At 30.8% G+C, this 18,060-nt stretch overlaps 1 protein-coding gene across 1 annotated transcript in view; it reads right to left on the bottom strand.

Annotated features, from left to right (window-relative positions):
- Window positions 1-5,421: 5,421 nt before the first annotated feature.
- LOC118184309 (neuroligin-4, X-linked-like) overlaps window positions 5,422-18,060 on the bottom strand; it is a 188,600-nt gene continuing 175,961 nt past the window's right edge. Inside the window, exon 2 of the mRNA XM_035353963.2 lies at window positions 5,422-6,190. Within this exon, the coding sequence (XP_035209854.1) occupies window positions 6,117-6,190 (74 nt within the window). The 3' untranslated portion in view covers window positions 5,422-6,116. The remainder of the gene's footprint in view (window positions 6,191-18,060) is intronic.

Here is an 18,060-nt window from a genome sequence, read left to right as displayed (position 1 = left end):
AACTAAGTAGGAGAAATAAGGAATTTGTCTGAACAAAGATGTGGACATTATTAGGGATAATATATCTTTCCGGTAATCCATGCGAAGCATTTTCAGCATATGCTGGCCAAACATTTCATAGTTCATTATTTTTGCTTACAATAAACTACAATACAAATACTTTAAACAATTGTTACAGATGCAATAATTCTCCTCTTAGCGACCACCTCCATTTAGAAGACCTCTTGTGATAACAATCACTATTCCTTAGAGCATAAAGTATGATCGGCACTGGATATCACCTCTCTAGGAAGACCAGAAGACCATCTTCACAAATATCAAAGTTTTCTGGAACCATGAGTGGTCATCTGAGAAATGGTTCACTCTATGTATTTACTTCTAAAAATGAATAAAATCAGAAAATTGTGTTTATTAAAGAATAATTTTTCAGCTAACTGATTTAAAACTACTATTTTGCATTATTTTTACTAAGCTGTGTTTAGATTAAGAAATATTCGGTTAGACGGCATTTTACAAGAAATCTCCTTAGATACGAGACCTGATATTACTATTTAAATATTTAATATTTTAAAAAGATATAAATTAATATTAAATGAACGGGTACAGTTTTAGATTTGTAGAAAATAAACACAGAATTAATAAGTTAAAAATTTGCAATAAGAATGATTGGCCATTCTTTGTAAAGAGCTAAATGTAATAAATATTTAACAAAGTATACAAAATTAACATTATCAAAAACCAAATTTTAAATATTTCGCATTATAGTAGTTTAAATTAAAATATAGTAGTTTCGCATTACTACTATATTTTAATTGTAAGAAGCGTATAAAATGAAAAATATAATTTTGCAGAAAAAAAAAAAGAATTTATGTTGTAATGATAATCAGAAACACTAATTTATACAAAAGATTTCAAAACGTGTGTGCATATTAAAAATACATACATTAACATTGAACAATGAATGAAATTTTGCTTTTGTACCCTCCATTCAAAAGAGCTTAAGTATCTGAAAAGCACTGAAATTGAAATTTGTTTAATGATTTTTCTGCATGCATGCTAATTATCTCTTCGAAGAATTATTTTATTTTACCGGGGATATATAGTACATTCACAGTTATGGAAAAAAGCAGCACAATTAGAACTAAATTAAAGAGCGCGTATATTTTAATACTTTAATCTTTCGGAATAAACTTTCTTTCAGTTTGAAATCTTACGATCTAAGCGTGATAATGATTTGAACACACCTTCACTTTCGGATTCACATGTATTCAAAGAAAACATTTTAAATTACATTATTTTAGTTAAATACATTTATTTAAGAGAACGTTTTACTTGTGAAAGCTCTAAAGAGGATTTCAATTCCTTGTAAATTTTTATTCTTTTTCTGCTCATATAATTCGATAAATTCGATTATTTTCTAATATATCAATCTATAATCAGTGTTTTCGTGAATAACATTAAAAAAACATCAATTTAAAGCTTTACATATATTACATGGCTTATATTACCATTATCTTTGTTTAGGAAAAAACATTTATTTCCCGAACATAATTAATTATTTGCACCAATATATCTATGGCGATGTTTCAAACGTGCTTCTTTTTTTTCATTCATTAGTTTGTAGCACAATATTGCAGTAGTTTCGTCTTTTAAAAAGGTTAACTCAAAAAGGCCAAAATGCCGTAAAATATGACGGCAGATCGAGTCATAGTTTATGATGGCAATCGAAATATGCAGTGAATTTGCCACTCTCAAATGTGCAAAAGAAGTATTGTTATAAATATAAGACAAAAAAATAATTGACTAAAATAGCATGCACGTACAAGGGATGAAGCAAAAGCTGAGATAACAGATGTGGCTTGATTTTATTTCATTTTATTTACAATAGTGGGTTCAAAGGCACAGACTCTGAATGTAAGCGAAATTAGAAGCTATTTCTCTTTCGGCACTGAAGTGTAGGAAATAAAAAGCACCGAATCTTTTTCTCTTAGGACAAAATAGCAAAAAACTATTAAGGTTGAACTGAGAGTGGGTTGAATCGACACTAAGGCTAAGTCCATAAGTTTACATGTCACATTATAAATAAATATTTTGTTAATTTTAATTATTGCCTTAATTTTAATTACTTAATTAAGCCATATTTTTTATTATTTAGGTAACAGCCATGAAAAAATTAACCAACATTTAAAAAAAGGAAAATCCAAACTTAGATTGGGGTTTATTTTAGAAAATTTCCCCATGCAGTTTGAAAAATCACGACATTGGTTTATCTTTTATAAGCAAGTATAATTATTGAATCTTGTACAAAATAGAGAGTACATTATATTCTTTCAAAAAGCACAGAACGTTATGTTTAATTTAAAATAGCTCTGCAGCTGAATTTGTGAGATTTAAATGCTATGTATGATTTCCGTCTTTTATCCCATGAGACGTTATGCTTTTAAAATAAGTATTTCATGTATTACTATCATTTTCAAATACACTAAGGCTTTAGTTAAGGTAACATGTATATTCCAATTCCAAGACTAAAGTGGAAATCTTTAGCCGATTGCAAATATTCTAGTGGAATATACATGCTTCATGACACTCGATAAACCATTGAAAAGGTTCCGATTGGTCACAAAAAGGACGTGGCATATTTAGTGTGCTTAGATCATATGATGCTTTTAGCCCTGTTTTTAAAATATTGGCCTAAAAAGCAAAATATTAGCAGCTCGATTCTAACCGAAAGGTACTATGTTTTAACAGTGATCGAAAAATGGCGTATCCACCAGAAAAGTATATATACTGAGATAATACCCTTTTTTATATTTCATAAGAAATATAAGTTGAAAGGCCTTACTGACTTAAACATTTTACACAACATCATTTGAAACATATTTTAAAAATTGTATACATCAAACCAAGCTCAAGAACCATACTGAAAAGAGTTTGTAATGTTTTTAAAAATTATTTCAAAACATGTAATTTTTTATGAATGAATTAAAATAATAAAATTAACATAGTTCTTCACATAATTTACGATATATTCATTAAAATTAGTTGAATGCTTTGATTTTTGAATATAAATTACAGCAAATTTCATTTCATTATTCTTGTCATTTTAGTCCAGCCATTGAAATATGTGTTGACATATATAACATATTAATTTTAAATAAAAGAATTTGGTTAACTACACATTTTACTAAGTCGAAGTTCATAATTAATGCAAATATAAGGCTGAAGATCTAGAAATATTCTGTTGGTTGTCAAGAAAAAGGAATCGAGAAAGGACGAGTAAAAGATGCGTATCAATAAGACTATCTTATGTTTAGAGTGGAAGGAAAAATTTAAATAATGACTAGAGATTTATAAATAATGGCTAGTCAATTAGTGTTGAAGACTGGAGCTGAACCTGATTTATATATATATATATGTCTCTTGAACAGACTGTCAAGACTCCACTGAAAGAGAACTGTGCTGATTGCTTAATATCAGATGAACTGACATTTTGAAGTAACTACAGAATAATGTAACACAGAAGAAAAAAAACACTATAAATACAGAAATCCCCGAAGGACTACATTAAAAAATTAAAAGAATAACATGAATTACAAAATGATTTATTTTTCGTAAATTTATTGCTTTATTTCGCACTTCTATATAAAATCATTCATATTAAGTTTAATTATAATAATACACAATTTTATTCTTTAAACGTGTGATCATACTATTTGTCTCGATAATGATACAGTAATATAAAACTCATTTTGAATGTTAATTTTATTTCTGCAACATTAAATTAAATAATGTAGAAAAAACTAATTTTTATTGGAATTTAAATGCATAATTCATACCAGTAATTTTTACCGATATTTAAATTTATATTTCATATCCGTAATATTTTGTACTTAAAGCAGCAGCATTACATGTTAATCTGAATAAGTAAGGTATCTCTCAGTATATTTCGATTTTGAGATTATTATCTCTTCAGCTAAATTTTAGCATTTTATCTGACCCGCTGAAATAATCTGCAACTAACGACTTAAGAATACCCTCGGAATCACTGTAGTATAAAATAAAATTGTGGCTGATCATTTATTTCATACACTGATGGTGGGATACAGAAAAGACGGTTGGGATGCTACCAGACTGGAAATATATGTCAGCATCTCACTACTACAAAATGCAGGATTTATGCAAGAATTCCAAAACCGAAGCAGCTCAAAGTATTCGACAATTTTAAATAAATCCTAAGGTTCTTTGATCTCTTTTGAGCTCTAAATTTCTTTCAGAAAATTTTCGAAGACTGGTAACATAGACATAAGAAATAGGGCAGTTGCGTGATTTTCTTGAGAATAAACTTTTATTTTCATACTAGATTTAGGATAGTTGATGACATATACTTCGATATCTCGGAGAGAAACCATAATATTTTTATTTTAGAAATTTAGTATGCATATGAGAATACGCTTCTGATTTTAAATTACGTCCAAAGGGGCGTCTTTTTAAAGTATTGTGTGTTACATTTATTTATTAAATATCATGTTCTTCGCACTTAAACCATAAAATTTAGTTCAACAGCAATGTCACAAAATAATTTTAAAATGAGCATATCTTTAGAACGCGCTGGAAATAGAAAGTGTTTTTCCCTGTAAATTTTGCCATTGCTCGCTTTTAAATCGTTGAGTCTGTTAATCAAAAATTCGTTAAAGTTTTACAAAATATGAAATCGGTCATAAAACAAATTCCAAATTTCAAATTCGGGCTTTCAGATGCCTATATTCACAGTAGAGTTACGTCATTCAAAATTGGATGGCTCTAGGTACCGTTGATTTATCACAATGCGAGAAACATACATACATTTATACAGATTCTCCATTATTTAATTTCTCCAAATATAATACAGGGCGATAATATTTGGTGGCAACGATTTAAAAATCTATACAGCCTTTTAAAATTTTCAACACAAAATCGCAAAACGAAAACAGATAAAAAGCCCCGTTGGACTAATAATAATAACAATAATAATGTTATTAATAATAATATCAATAGCTCAAATAAACTATAAATACAAAAATAATCATTGGAAAAGTATGCAATAATTTAAATATAAGGTATTTTCAAAAGACCTTCCAAGCCTACAACCTTTCTTTATTTGCATACTCGATTATGATAAGGCATGAGATGATAACTTGCTATAAAGTAAGCTATCACAATAATGTTTCTAATTTAAATTAGTTTATATTTAATTTACACACCTTATTTTATTAATAATGTATTTGTAACAGATGTTTACTGGTAAAAATGTTATTTTAAATAATTTAAATAACACTCTAATTTTTAAATAATAACCTAATTATTTTAGTATGCTTTATTTTAAAATAATACGTGTTTTTTTTTTAAGAACAATGGGCTTTATTTTTGTTACGTGAAGGGGGAAACTTAAGTGTGTCAAAGAATTCGTGAATTTGTGGATTGGGCTGTTGAATTATCTGATCAAAATAACAGTATAACTCTCTTCATCCGCGTTAATGCCGGCGATAATTCAAGAGTTCTGCATGATTATTCCTAAATCGTATCCTGAAGAATTTTTTTTCGCTCGCATAATAGCGAATATCTCACATAACTCAGTAGAACTTTGAAATTTTGTATATGACACACTATAACATCTAGTTGTGTATTTCTGTTTTTTTTTTATTGCAACTGATCATGCTAAATGTGAAATGTATATATGCGTGGAATATGTTTGTGTTGAATGATCTAAAATTCACTTAGTTCGAAAACAAGTTTTTCCTCTTTGTTGATACTTTTACTAAATGTATATTAGGAGATAACATAATCAATATTCCTTTAATAAATAAATATATATATACACACATATGTATATGTAATGTTTTAAAATGCATAGATGAAATGCACTGGAACTTTTAATAGCTTTCGATATTGCGTCATAGCTGAGAAGACCGTAGTGGCTGATGGTAAAGATTGCGTGGAAAAACATGATGACGCATTTAGCACAACTGAGCTTGAAAAATCACAATTTTTATTTTTTAGGCATATCAAATCATTCTTTTGCAGACAATATATTCCTTTATTATAATTGAATACAATAAGTTCCATTTTACAGTACGACGTCATCTTTGACAAAACAGCAGCAGCGTGGAACAGCAGTGTCTTGCCAACAGGAAAGCATAAGCGAAGGAGAACGCTGCAACACAGAGGAAGAAAGGAGGGAGTCAACAATTTCAGATCAAGTTAGAGAAAGTTTTGGCTTACAATTAATTTGATTGGACAAGAATTACATTAAAACGTTACGTAACATAGAAAGATCTCGAATCCGGAAGAACAGGGGGAGATCACTCAATTTAGAATGTTAATTATGAGGTCGTGAAGTATTTTTAAAGTAGCTATCGTGTTTTCTTATATCTTATACATACACACACACATATATATATATACACTTACTCCTTAGCTGGCTCGATGAACCTTTCTTATTCTTATATGTTGGTAAATTGCGCATAGTTTGCTTTAAAAGTGTTTGAATCATACTGTTCGTATGTTTCGGTCCTGTGCCTTTAGTTAATTTGCATGCAACAGGTGCAGAATTATTAACAATTTAAAAGCAGAAGGGGAACTAAATTTAATGAGGAGGAATTTGTTTACAAATGAAGTGCTTAGTAAGATAGTTAATTCAGTTTATGAATAAACTTAAGTATCTTCTTACCAAAGAGATCAAAAGTTGACTAAATTTTGGAGCACCAAAAATTTTGTCCTTTTTGCCTGCTACCAAAATGTATGTGTTTGTTCGGAAACTCATGTTAGGCAAATAAGAATTATTTTTTAATTGTAAAAATTCTTTTTTTAATTGTATTTCGTGTTTGATTTTTTTTTTTTTTTTTTTTTATTTTACAATTTTCAAAGCAGATCGTTCGAGAATTATTTTTTGAATTGTAAAAATTCTTTTTTCAATTGTATTCCGTGTTTGAATTTTTTTTTTTTTTTAATTTTACAATTTTTTAAAGCAGAGGTTTCTAGATTGTTGCCTTTCTGCGGAGTGAAAGCTGTATTGATTGAATAAGAAATATATCTCTAACTAAATTTGATGAAATAAGTTAAAATGAAGAGCAGCAATAATTGTGCGTAATTTAATAGGCTGTACAAGGAAATTATATGATATTTACATCAACTTTATTGGTTAAAGTTAAGCATGAAATAGTTGCTTTTCAATCCTAGAAAACTATATCCGCGGACAGATTTTAATTCGGTAAAACCGTGGGTCACTTACGTATTAATATTATAAATGAAAGTTCAAAATATTTATGTTAAAAATATTATAATGACATTACACAATTGGCCTTTGGATGGCACATTACACGAGTGGCTAATTACTACACTTGAAGGTAGTTAGCGGAATCGCAGATTTTAATTTTATTATAATTTTGTAAATACATGTGAAATTCAGTTTCTCGAGCACCCGGCTTTGGCAAAAATAGCAGCTGTTGTATGCATGTAATGAGATCGAATAGGCACTGATTACACTTGCAGATTTGCAGTTTCCATTTTATTTCAGGGGACCGCTTATTATCATGTATTCCTTCTGCAGGTTATTGGCCAGAAGCTTTTAGTTAATGAAAAACCTAAAGAATGAGACGGCCAAGGAGTTGAACGCTTTGGATATTATTAAGTCCTTGTTCAGTATTATGGTTAATAATGCAGAGTGCAGTACTGTTAGGCCCAGATTCGAATTTTGAACAAGATTTAGTGTCGGTGTGGCATGAAGGCTCTTAAAATACTCGCGAATCTTTCGACTGATAGTGTTTGTAAGAGAAGAGGGGCGAAACTCTTGGATTCCCCCACGGGTGTTTTTCGTCAAACCTGGGAGGGGAATGTACAGTTAGAACAATGAGACTATACTTATCGAACCTTTTGTGAAGTTCTAGTGCGACGCTCATCTCTTCCCACCATTGTGTTCTTAAAGAAACAGCGCAGGTGACATTTGGTCTCACGTTGTTTGTTGGAAGTAGAGATGGCAGATTAAGTGGTATAGCAAAATACATGCAAACATAATATATTTATGTTTTAAATATTTTCTTATATAAGTTGAAAAATAGATTTATAATTTAAATTTTAACTCTGCTGACTCAAAAGAAATATTTGAAGTAAATTTTAAATAATTAATGACCAGGCTGACCGTTTTGAAAATTCACATGAGAGCTCTTATAAAGAAAAACATGCAGTAGTTCCAAGAATACATGTATTGCTACTTATATATATATATATATATATATATAGTGGCATTTCTCTATAATTTAATACTTAGAAATAATATTAGGAATATATAGACATTTCTTTTATAAAATTCCACTTCAAGTGAATTGATCTTCTCGTGGTTCATCTTTCAGGAGCTGAAGGAATCTACTTTAAATTACGGTCTCGCGTAGCTTTTACTCTTTCGAACATTTGAAAAGAAACTTTTCATGGAGTCCCCTCACGATTTCAAGTTTCTGAAGAAAGTGACCCTTAATGGATCAGAGGTTAAATATATCGGAAACGTGCTTCTCAAGAATTGAAGATTACTTTTCAAAGCTTCCAGAATATATAATTATTTGGCAAGTATTGCACATGTATGCTTATAATTATTTGTAACGATCTCCATATTTGAACCCCTTCCGATCTCTGAAATGAAATTGCGTTGTCTTTAAGAGAGATTTAACGAGTTTTTAAGTAGATTTTCATATTGTATTGAAAACTCTCGAGGACCGAATTTAAAAGCAGTTTAAATTTAAAATGGTCTCTAAAATTTATAATAAATTATGTATTTCGTTTTTAAGTATTCTGTACCTCCAGTATAAAATTTTAAACTCTAAGACAGATATTTTGCCGACTAATACCTGAGCTGTATAAAATTTTGAATTATTTAACAATATGAATTTTTCAGAAAGAGCAATTTAAAATTCAAAATTAATTAAAAGAACTTCATAGAATACCAAAACTGAACATTGCCCTTAATATGGAATTTAGTTTGGAAAAGCTACCTAAAATCTGGGATCAGGAGACACGAAAATCAAATAAACTCTCATGAAGATTCGAACCAATATCATCCAAAGTTACGCGGTGTAGAAGGTAAATGGTTGTCCGGGTTATGCAATAAATCTTTAAAACTCTCCCTATTGAAGAGCGACTGAAGAAAACCAAAAGCCTATGTACAATACATTCAGGTGGTGATGAACTGCTGTTCATCATGTTTTTCTTAGGGCGCTATTTTAGAGATCTTCAACGATTTAGACAAGCAGATATGAAAAATAATATGTGCTTTTTTCGAGACTTGAAAGACGAATCTTTAAATGCTAACTTGACTTAATAACTACTTACATCATCAAAGGATGCATGGAACTGCATCCTTTGATGAAAATTTAAATCCAGTAATTTGTCATACGCAGAAATCCGCATTACATATACGCTTCCAGAGTTTAATTGCAGTAAATAATACATAATCACTTTCTGAGAATATTTTGCATAACTTCAGTTACTCAGTTTTAATTAACATATAATGCTATTAAAATTTAAATAATAATAATATCCAAAAGTAATAAATTAAATTTTAGAATATATCAAAATTACACCTCCCATAATATTTTTATTTGTAATAACTATAAAGAGAAAATAAGAGTTACATTATAATTAATAAGGTGTTGGTGTATTTAATTATGGCAAAGCTCACTAGGGCTATCTGCCTAAGGGGAGGGATGCCTTCGTGGAGGACTTTCTAAGGGAAACTGACTCGTATACACGTTACACATGGGGAAAACCACGAAAACACCCATGCAGCCAACCCGTTCGCGGGATTCGAACCTCGGACCGAACTACCAGTGTTCAGCGACTTTACCGCTAGGCCGCTGGTGGGCTATAATTAATAAGGAACAGAATACTTGGAATGCATTCTAATTATTTATAGTGATAGTTTTGAAAGATCTGATTTCGAAATAAGTTTTTGAGGCATTATATATATTCTTTTAATGCTATGCTTCTGAGTTTTTCTGCTACAGAAAGATATTAACGTTTTCGTATGCATTCTTTCTTTAGTGTCCACGTATTCTAGATGATATTATTCAATATTGTTGGCCTGTAAATAGTTATAAAATTTGCCATGTAAGCACTTGTTTTGTCCTACCGAGACATAAAATTTTATGTAGCAATAATAAAACCCCGTGATGTAATTACTTTGGCTGGAAGTTAGTATTTGTTTTACCATTTGTTCTACTCCGGAAAATTTGATCCATTTTTTCTGGTTACAGCCAACTGTTGTTTACAATGCCACAGAACCATGGTCATATGTCTCGAAAGAATGCTTTCGTTCTTCTTCTAATCTAGATAATAAATCCGTTCTGCCCGTCTGAACTAAACTTTTGGTCTTTTGAAAACCAGTTTTTAAAAGTGGAAGTGAAATAAGTCTTTAAAAGTGAAACTTTCTTCAGTGGAAGGCATTTGTTTTCTGGAAAGACACACTCTGACTTTAATATGCCTTTCATTTAATATTGATGTTTATTTCTCATTTTTTATGTCCCATGATAGGAAAGCTTTGCAAAAGTCGTTCGTTGTTTTATACATTTGCCATTTTATTCAACGTTTACACACAAGATATAGCTCAACGTACGTTGTAAAACTGCTTTTTGCTTCAGGACCTTCGATGTATTAAGGTCTTAATTATACTTCTTCATAAGAATTATATTTATTTATAAGCTCCTTCATTTTTGTTGAAAAATAGGGCACAGTTCTAATGCTCTTACGTAAAGAAGAAAATATAATATTTTTCAATAAATAGAGTCATTCTTCAGTCTCTACATTTAAATGAGAACATCTGAGGAGGAATGTAATTGATAGTGTATATGCTATTTCATATTGGTTACTATTACATTGGATATTATTTCATTGGTGTATATGCTATTTAATATTGGTTACTATTGGTTATAATTGGTTACTCATCACAATTCAAATTTATCATAATTAAAAGCGTAATTCATGTAACAGTGACGGATAGACCGAATAAGGTACGAAATGTTTCCCTGCCGTTCGATAAAATATTTTCAGTAGTAATTTGTCGCACAATTTATTTTAAGTAAATAAATCCCCCCCCATAGCATGGCAATAGCCTATGGTTAATATTATTAACTTAAAGTGGAAATGTTTATAATAAATGATTAAATTTCGAAATATGTAGGTGCATGGCGGTAAATTCAATAATTAATAATAATTAGAAAGTTTACGTGGATTATAGACAAAATTATAGGTTTACACCTACCTGGAAACACTTGACACAAATAAATAAGGACACAAAATAAATAGGATTTAAACTTTTATATGCATTAAGAGAATTTTTTATATATTAGCATTTTTATAGAAAACTGAATTCTCGTTTCGTTTTTTACTAGCCTCAGAACGTTGAAATTTTGTATATAGGGACTGCTATAACATGTAGATGTGCACCTCGTATTTTGGTTACAATCGGCCGCACCATTTTGGTTGCAATCGGCAACGTATATAAATATATTTATATATATATCCATTCTGTTACCCGGCTCAATGATCTCAGTTTCTTTACTCGTATATGTTTGTAAATTGTACATTTTTTGCTTACAAAATGATTGAATTATGTTGTTTTTATCTTCCGGTTAAGGTTTTTATGCCTTTAGTAAATCTGTATGCAATATTTTTAGAATTATCAACAATTTTAAAGTTGTTTAAGTGCCGTTAAACCTTTTTTTTAATGGCGGCCATTGATTGTTTACATTTGAAACAGCAGACTAGTGGATTTGTTGCCAATCTAGAGAAATTTAGCTTCGCAACAACAAAGATAACGCCTTCATTTAGTATTGCCAATTAAATCATGCTTAATCCTTTCTGGAATTTTTTCGAGGAAATAAGTGTTTAAGATTTACTTCGTAATTTTTAATATAGTTATTTTGAGTTTTTATGTATTTTTGCCTTCTCGTGAAGTGAGAACTGAATTAATTAAATGAGAAATACTCAATCGTCTGTGAAAAACTGTTTCTTTTTTGTTTTGTTTGCTTAATTTCTTTTATACATAGTTCTAGCTTTATTATAGTATTTGAATAGAACATGTGGCTACGATTAGATAATTCTTTAAATGATATACATTTTATGCATTCTGAGTTATAATATGAACGAAATATAATACTGTTAAGTGAATGTAGCGCCAGAGTGTCGCTATGGTAAACAAATACTAGAGGGAATTTTAAAGAATGCGTTTATTCTATTGTTATTTATGCGCTGTCGGCGAAGTAGATTTAATTCAATCAAATAAGTTTAAATGAAATGCAAGAAAAAATGCATATAGTTTAATATTCCGTACAAGGAAGTCATGTGGTGTACACATCAGATTTTTTTTTTATATATGTTGCCATAAAAACGAAAACAAAGTTAAAATAAATAAGCAAAAAATCAGCGTCAGGACAGCGCCACATTTTGAGAAGGATAAACCAACACATAAAAATATTTTGAGTCTTAACAGCAGGTATTAGGAAATCTTGCATTCTGTCATTGGTGCTCCCTAGTATAAATATTTAGCATAACAGCTAGCGAAAGGAAGATCAGTGCTAAGATGTTCGATGAAAAAGCTGTTGATTCTTAACGTTGTCTGCTCCGAAAATGATCTTTAGAATGGAGCTCGATTTAAAATATGGTGATCAGTAACACAGCACCATTTGTATCTGACAGACTAGCTCTGGTACTTTTGAGTGAGGAAGAGTGTAAGGGATTTTGTTGTTCCCCTATGCTGTTGAGTCGTAAACTGTATAAGCGAGTTCAGTGGTTTCACTAGCAATGGAAAAGGTTCTAGGCTTCTGTAGACGTTTATAGTAAATGGAATAAACCATTTTTTCTAGATTTAGATAAATTGTTTCAAGCAATTAATGTGTATAGAGTTATAAGCTTCTGAATTCCATTGCGGAACCATTTTGCTTCCTTCGTTCCAACACACATTAATTTTTCAAGAAATCAAAAACAGTCCTAGAACTTTGTATTATCTCACGTAAAGATAGCATTTAGCTCGATTGGAAATTTCCTACATGTTTCGATATCAATGTTTTATGATGAACATTTAGACGAAATGTCAAGTGAAAGCAAAATATATTGATTCTTTTTACGACAGAATTTTATTACCAACGTTGCTTATAAAACTTAGTCAATGAATATGTTGTCGAAAGGGCTACAGCTTTGAAACAGCAAATGAATAGCTTGAGGATTACGTTTAGTCATAAATATCTTAAAAATTTCTTTCACCTCCCATCTATTCTCTTTTTGGAAGTAAACATAAATTCTACCACATATTCTATAGAAGGAGTATATCATTTTGCCGTAAAAGGTTTCTAATTATGTCTCTCGGGTACTCATAAAACTTTGAAAACTGCGTCATAAAACTTTTTTTAAATATTAAAAAGTAAGTATAGAAGAATTAGAAGCTCTTAGATGTGCTTTTGACTCTCGTTCTCTCATTTTGAGGGAACAAAATTGGAGATAAATCTATAAGACATCGCGAAGATTTAATGACAGATGTTGCAAAACACACTTCAACTGACAATTAGTTTTACGTTTTTCTAGAGTTAAGCTTAAAGTAAATGCTGTCTTCTCATCCCTTTAGTTTATTTCACATATGTTCCCTCAGATAGAAATTTGGACAATTATCTTCCGTGAGCATCACGCAAAGAAAGTTCATACGGGCATATGAAAGTTAACATATGCATATTATGCAGCACGACAAGGATAATTTAAAAGCTAGATTGGTTAATTGAAAAAGGTACTTGGCTTACCGCCAGCTTGTTGAATAGGAAAAAATTAGCACCAGTTTGCATTGGTCGGAAGCTGTAAAATTCGTACAGGTACATATGTACTGCTAAGAGACTTTAAATAGGTAGTAGTAGTGCATTGCTAAGCAAAACGTTTCTTGTTACGTGCAATCCTCAAAACGACAACCGATTTCTATTTTGCTACATTTCATTAATATATTATGGAATTATTGCACAGTGTTTAGCTTTTGGTATAAATCAGCAGAAGTGACAAAGTAAAGAGTTCTTTTGTGTTTCTCTCCGCTCATAAATAATAAAAAGCAAAAAAAGATAACTCGCTAAAACCCAAGAGTAATAGCTCTGCTTGCAGCACCACAAAGAAGGTAGAATTTTAAAGAATAGTTTAATAGTAGTTATACTCGCATTTTATAGTTAATCCATCGAGTATATTATAATAGTTATTTGAGCCTTTTCAAGAAGTTATATTCCAATCGTATATAAAATTTCTTTTATGACTTCAGGTCAAGAATCCCTTTGAACTCATTGAACAGCGGTTTACTTCCATCGATAGCAGACATTAAATTTGCTGGAATTTCTGAAGGCTTACATTTTTCAAATGGTGAAATCAAGATTAAATCCTTAAAAGATTATTTTGGTATTATTAAGCTCCGCTGGCAGGATGAAATCAGATGCCATCCAGGAAATACAACATTTTTCAATTTTTTCCGCAATTGCATATTGGAAAGTAAATTATTAAACTATGCACTATAAATTTATTTGAAATATAACTGGCACTCGGCAAAACAACCTCTATTATCTTAAAGATGACAGATGTTGCGATGAGTCTCACTGTAAGGAAAATAAACTTAATGTAGTCTGTTCTGCATCGGTCACTCTAACCAAACGTTTGCGATATTGGTAGGAGATTATAATGAGTATCGAATGAAATAATATGCCATTTTGTAATAAAATGCAAATAGTGATATAAAAGATCTGTGCATAATGATGCATAAATAGACTTCAAATTTTAATATAACTATAATAAAATCAAATTAAAATTTTATGAGGTTTGTTCAGTTTTCTTAAATCAGTTTTTCTATTAAATTCAGTCTTTCTTGTCTTGCCTCTGGACTCTTACAAGAAGCTGAAAGTTAAGAATAGAAAGTGTATGTAAATAATTTAATTAATTAATGCGAATCTTGGCAACGATTTGAGATTCAAAAAGTCGATTACAAGTGCCTTTTTCTCCATTCAAGTTTCGAAATTAATTTAAGAAACTTTAAAAGTTAAACGAAAAATTTTGAAAAGATTATTTTTACTGAATTCTGTTAAAAGTGTTAAATAAACAGAACGCGATTGTTTTAGTCTCAGTGGACTCAAAGCAGCATTACCATCTGGTGGTGGCCTTGAATGAAGCACTATTTTCCATTTGTTAAATAATATTCTTTATTTATGAGGTTTTCTTTTTTATATTATCATAGAAACGCTCAGTTCTTATAGCTTTCATAAACTCTTGAAGTAAACAAGATATTCTTTAAATAGTTTCTGAAAAGAATTGAACTTTCCATGTTTATTTAGTGTTTATCTATGTTTATTCTCGATATAATCTTGTCCCCACAACACTTGCTTTGATACAAAGAGATTGTAGAAATATATAAAAAACTGAACATTTACTCAAATATTTATGATCTAATTAAGTTGATAAAATGAACCTCAAAATTACAGGAGTTTTAATTATAAATATTCTTCATTAAACTTCTTTTTATCCTTTTAACAAATAAAAGAACATTTTTAAAAATCGTAGTTTTAAGTTGGTTTATCATTAAGGGTAGATTCAAAATTTAATTTTAATTAAAACTTTTAAGATGAATTAAAGTTATCCTTTTTAATGTTTGCATGAAGTCTTTGATTGAATTGAGAATCTCATGGAATTCGGATTCAGATTCGCGAAAGTTTAAGTTTCGTTCTATCTCTAAACAATATTGTCGCAGATAAAGGCGGCATCAGATACGTAATACTAAATATTGTTACGAAATGTACAGGCGCGGTTAAGACGGCTTCTCCGCAAACCAGTTTTAGAGTTGCCATAAAATGGCAAAGGAAGGCAGGGTTGCCACATTTGGCAAGAAATCGCCCATTTGGCGATATTTGGCGACAAAATTGGCGATATGCCATGGACGGATGGAGAACCTTCTGGAACGAATTCTTACGGTTTAGCCCAGAATGTTCTCGAACACAAGCCGAAAGCTATATAAAAACTGATGGTCCGCAGTATCGAGAGTGTGCCTCATCGAGAGGGCAAGACAGAGTGCCTCGTCTGGAGTGCGAAATAGTTAGTATCGAGTTGCTGTCTCGTCTAGCGAGTCAATCCCTGCGGAGTCGATCGAGTTGACAGGCGGGCAGCGAGTGCCGAGTGGGTCGTCGAGCGCACCGAAACAGTCTCGTAGTGTATCGTGGTTAGTGCATCGTCGAGAGAGCGTGTTGAGCTCCTGCAACGACTGAACCGAATAGTCGGGAGCTGTGCTCTGTGTGTCGTCGAGTGCATTGCGATTTGGAGCCTGGAGAGTATCGACAATAGGTGGAGTTCCGAGAACGATCAAGGAGAGTCGGGAGCTGTACTTTGGTGCTTTGCAGTGAATCTGTCTCCACCGTGATAGCCTGATAACCTGGAGGCTGTGTCGATGATCGTGTCAGCGTGTTTATAGTAGTTCATCGACGACTGTAAAACGGGTTTTGGAGCTGTCCTGACAATACTGGCCAATAAAGTGTGTTTCGATACTTCATCAAGTAGTATTGTCATTATTCACTCCAAATTCTCACGAACCGTACGAACGTGAAGGAAGAAAATAACGTAACAACTGGTATCAGAAAAGTAAAACACAATAATATTTTTTTCAGAATAGTTTGCACAGTTTTTTTCGGGGTTTTGTGATCGTCTGCTTGCCCGAATTCTCATGAAAAGCCACCAACTCATTGGCAGCTTTGTAAATTAGGTAAACCATTTGTTTGGTTATCTTTATGTTAATAAGTGCTATTCGTAAATAATTAAATAAATATTTTATTAGAAAAATTAATCTATAAGGTTTAAAAAATGTCTATATGAGCATATTTACATGTTCACCTATAGGACCTATTATATATATATATATATGTCATATTTATCTACATGACATATTTATATTTTTAGACAATGGATTAAAAACAGAGGAAGAAAAAAAAAGAGAAAAGAAGAAAAAGAAGAAAAAAATCTGATCAATGAAATGAAGATTAAATATAGTGTGTAAATCCATGTCTACCTAAACCGAATACGTACGCAGGACTTAGCTATTATCACATCTACACTCAGAAATAACACGCCGAAGACGTGGAAGATTTATTGGATTTTCAAGCCAGAAAGTGCCGGATGGTTGTCTAAATGTGTGTGACGATTATTTTAATAACTCTTTTGTCAAATTCCAAAAACTTCCATCTTCGGTATTTAAGGTTTCTACATTCATATAAACAGTTGATTTGATTAAGGTAAATGGACAACCAGAATTGGTACTTTACAAGAAGTACGTAACAGAGTTTAATGAAAACGTACATTAAAGTGTAAACCAAAAACCTATCAATTTTAGTATTTAAGATTTTTACATCAATGGGAACAACATATTACAGTTTGGCTAGAAGTGTTAAACCGGATGTGATACTTTACTCGAAGATCTGAGTAGACTTTCGTAAAAAAATATAATATGAGATAATCCAAAACATCTTAAATTTGGTATTTAAGATAGGTACGTGACTGAGAACCACATATTACATTTAACCATTTAATGTACTTTTGGAATTATGCTAAAAGCAACGAAAATAGCCGCATTATGAAGATGAGCTCTCGTTATGAACCGCAGCTAACTGTATTGCTTTCAATCCTCAATTCTGTGTTCGTCCCACACTTTTGCCGAATCATTTTTCAAGTAATAGAATAATACCATCAAATGTGATCGCTAAGTATTGCTTTTTAAAGAAATAATATAGCAAATATAAATTGTATAGCGAATATAAATAAAAATGCATGGAACAATTAATATTGAAAATTCGAAAGAGATGCTGATTTTAACGATTTCTTGATTTTGTTGCTGAATTTTATGTGGCGTAAGTGCGATGATGTCAATAAATAAAGAAACAAATAAAAAAAGTGTTATTAAAAAAAGATGTTATTAAAATCTGATTAAAAACTGAATATTGAATATCATAAACTGAGAGAAGACTGAAAAATGGATGTATGGCAACAATTTAT

The sequence above is a fragment of the Stegodyphus dumicola genome, chromosome 3, assembly GCF_044657685.1.
Source record: "Stegodyphus dumicola isolate Sdum_Otavi_A_Nest chromosome 3, ASM4465768v1".
In the NCBI taxonomy this organism is placed as follows: domain Eukaryota; kingdom Metazoa; phylum Arthropoda; class Arachnida; order Araneae; family Eresidae; genus Stegodyphus; species Stegodyphus dumicola.
This window is presented reverse-complemented; position numbering and strand designations above follow the sequence as displayed.